The sequence below is a fragment of the Oncorhynchus clarkii genome, chromosome 22 (genome assembly GCF_045791955.1).
Source record: "Oncorhynchus clarkii lewisi isolate Uvic-CL-2024 chromosome 22, UVic_Ocla_1.0, whole genome shotgun sequence".
NCBI lineage: Eukaryota > Metazoa > Chordata > Actinopteri > Salmoniformes > Salmonidae > Oncorhynchus > Oncorhynchus clarkii.
Genome location: NC_092168.1, coordinates 518,047 through 520,833, shown reverse-complemented (window position 1 = coordinate 520,833; position 2,787 = coordinate 518,047). Strand labels below are relative to the sequence as shown.

General features: G+C 43.5%; 1 protein-coding gene across 1 annotated transcript; it reads right to left on the bottom strand.

Moving 5' to 3' along the window:
- Positions 1-1,181: 1,181 nt before the first annotated feature.
- Positions 1,182-2,057, bottom strand: LOC139380424 (potassium channel tetramerisation domain containing 12.1). The gene has a single exon (XM_071123083.1). It carries the CDS (start codon positions 2,055-2,057, stop codon positions 1,182-1,184), a length of 876 nt encoding a protein of 291 aa, XP_070979184.1.
- Between the last annotated feature and the right edge of the window lie 730 nt (positions 2,058-2,787).

Genomic DNA, 2,787 nt, shown 5'->3' with positions numbered 1-2,787 from the left:
CTGTATGTTTTGTTTATTCCATGTGTAACTCTGTGTTGTTGTATGTGTCGAATTGCTACGCTTTATCTTGGCCAGGTCGCAGTTTCAAATGAGAACTTGTTCTCAACTAGCCTACCTGGTTAAATAAAGGTGAAATAAAAAATAAAATAATAAAGTTGTCTGGATGTACTTTGGATTGTGGACCATTCTTGATACACACGAGAAACTATTGAGCATGAAAAACCAGCAGCGTTGCAAATCTTGACGCCTGGAACCTACTACCATACCCCGTTCAAAGGCAAATACATCCTTTGTCTTGCCCATTCACCCTCTGAATGGCACACATACACAATCCTTGTCTCAAGGCTTAAAAATCCTCCTTTAATCCGTCTTCTCCCCTTCATCTACACTGATTGAAGTGGATTTAACAAGTGACATCAATCAGGGATCATAGCTTTCACCTGGATTCACCTGGTCAGTCTATGTCATGGAAAGAGCAGGTATCCTTAATGTTTTGTATAATTTGTGTATATATATGTGTGTGTGTGTGTGTGTGTGTGTGTTACCTGTTAGATATTGAGGGCTTCCTGGGGTGTTCTTTTGTATGTTATTGCTGTAAGAGCGAGTTAGCTAAGCATGCCCTATTTGTAATGGTCGCATTAGCTCCCTGCTAATTCACAGTTATTTCCATGCTAAAAGACAAATCACTAATCTACAGCAATCAACATATTGTTGTCCGGCACATCTAATGTGCTCCTTTGTGTCTATCTTCAGAATAAACACCAATCTGGGATCGCTGGCTGGACAGTCCTTTCTTTACAAAAACACAACTCAAGAGATTTATCAAGTATGACCCGTCTTCTTGTCTTCATGGGACATCTGTTACATGTGCGTGTGTGTAAAATGTCATTAAATTCATTCATTCAATAGCCATCTCCACAAGGAAAATTAACATATGATAACATCCGGAATTCTAGGTTAGTGTGTATTGACCTATAGTCTGTGGCTATTTCCCATTAAATATGTAAAGAGATTTTAAATAATGACATTGAATAATATATGCTGGAGACAATGTCAAAGATCAAATATGCAGGCCCTATTCTCTTTGTGGTAATTATGAGATGTCTATTTACACGAGTAAACACAAAACAGTAATTTTCTGTTGGCAGTGGGTGGGCTCAGGTGGTGACCATATTAACATTTTAGTCCCGACAGAACACATACTCGTTATAACTCGTCCAGATTTTATCCTCGTTTGGGTCATTGCTGGTGTAGGCGCATGTGCCCGTGGAGCTACAAGCCACCATGTGAAAGCCAACCTCGGTCAGCTTGTCAAACGCCTGCTCAAGGAAATTGAATTTCAGGTAGTAACGGGAAGTATACTTCTCCGGTGGCCGGTCGGGGTCCCTGCTCTCATTCAAAGTGTCCCCGAACACTTCTTTGGCAAGGGAAGTTTTCCCGCACACCGTGATGCGCGCCACTCTCCTGAACTTGGCGTCTGTTTGGATATCTCTCCCTATAGTGTACGATCCCCGGTATCCAATTGTGATGTAGCCCAACTTTCTGGACTCCAGAGACTGGGAGCGGGCGCTGCTCATTGCAGTCATCATGCGCAAAGTTTCCATGCCAACGCTGGAGGACCCGGTGCCGCACTGAAGCGCACCCTCCTCGGTGTCGCTCTGGCAAATCTCCTCATTGATGGAGTTCTCTTTGCTCATGCTGGGGCTCAGGCGCTTGGACAGGTCCCGCAGCTGGAAAAACTCAGCCTCCCTCTGCAGCCGGCTTTTCTCGGGGAAATAATCAGGCAGCACCAGGTTGAGGTCCCGCAGGTAGTCTAAAATATAACGGAACAAGAAACCGTCCCTGTCCAAGAAGTAGCGCCCTTTGCCGTCTCGCGCCAGGTCCTTTGGAGCCTTCTTGCTGAACATGGTCCAGAGGAGCGAGTCTGGAACGGCGACCAAAGTTATGTGCCGTGTCACATACACCTGTCCCCCGACATTCAGTTCAATTATCTCAGAGAATGGGGACCCAGACTCGGCTCGATTTGAGCTCCCCCACTCTGTGTCCGTCATTGCCATCTTTACGCGCAGTTCTGTGTACTGTCACCGACTGCAATCCCTATAATAATGAGACAGAAAGTCTAGCGGTTTGTTTATGTAATGCTGTGCTTGCGGGGGGAGGAGAGAGTAGACAGCTGATTTGAATGATGACTGTTAACTCTTTAGACCTACAGTAGGCCTAGTCTATGACTGCATTCTATGACAATGGTGAGACTAGGGGAGACAGGACCCAATGGGCACAGATGTCAGTTTAAAGTTTAGTTTTGATTTAAATTTGATTTAATCTAACATGAATTCAATGTCAAATCAACAACAAATGTCACCATGTCATTGGATTTAGGTTAAACGTTGGTGGAAAACAAGACGAAATACCTGTATGTTGATGACTTTTTGCAAATCCAATTAGTTTTACACGTTGATTCAACATCCCCTTATTGATTTTGGGGGTTGAAATGACATGGAAACAAAGTGATTCAACCAGTTTTTGCTCAGTGGGGATATTGTACCATCGTTTTCTCTATTAGCCTAGATCCGTCATGTTACAAGAAAGGTACATTGAATAAGTCATACATTTAAAGGGACAATATTTTTTTGCAGGTTATTGGCATTTTGGCTTTTAAAGGCAATGTTCCCACGTTTGCAGAGATCCCATTCACAGTATATATGTCTGTTAAAAGCATCAATGCCGAGGCTATAACCCGTGATTGGCCTGAATCCTGGCCTAGGTCAGGTCACCATAGAAAATGTT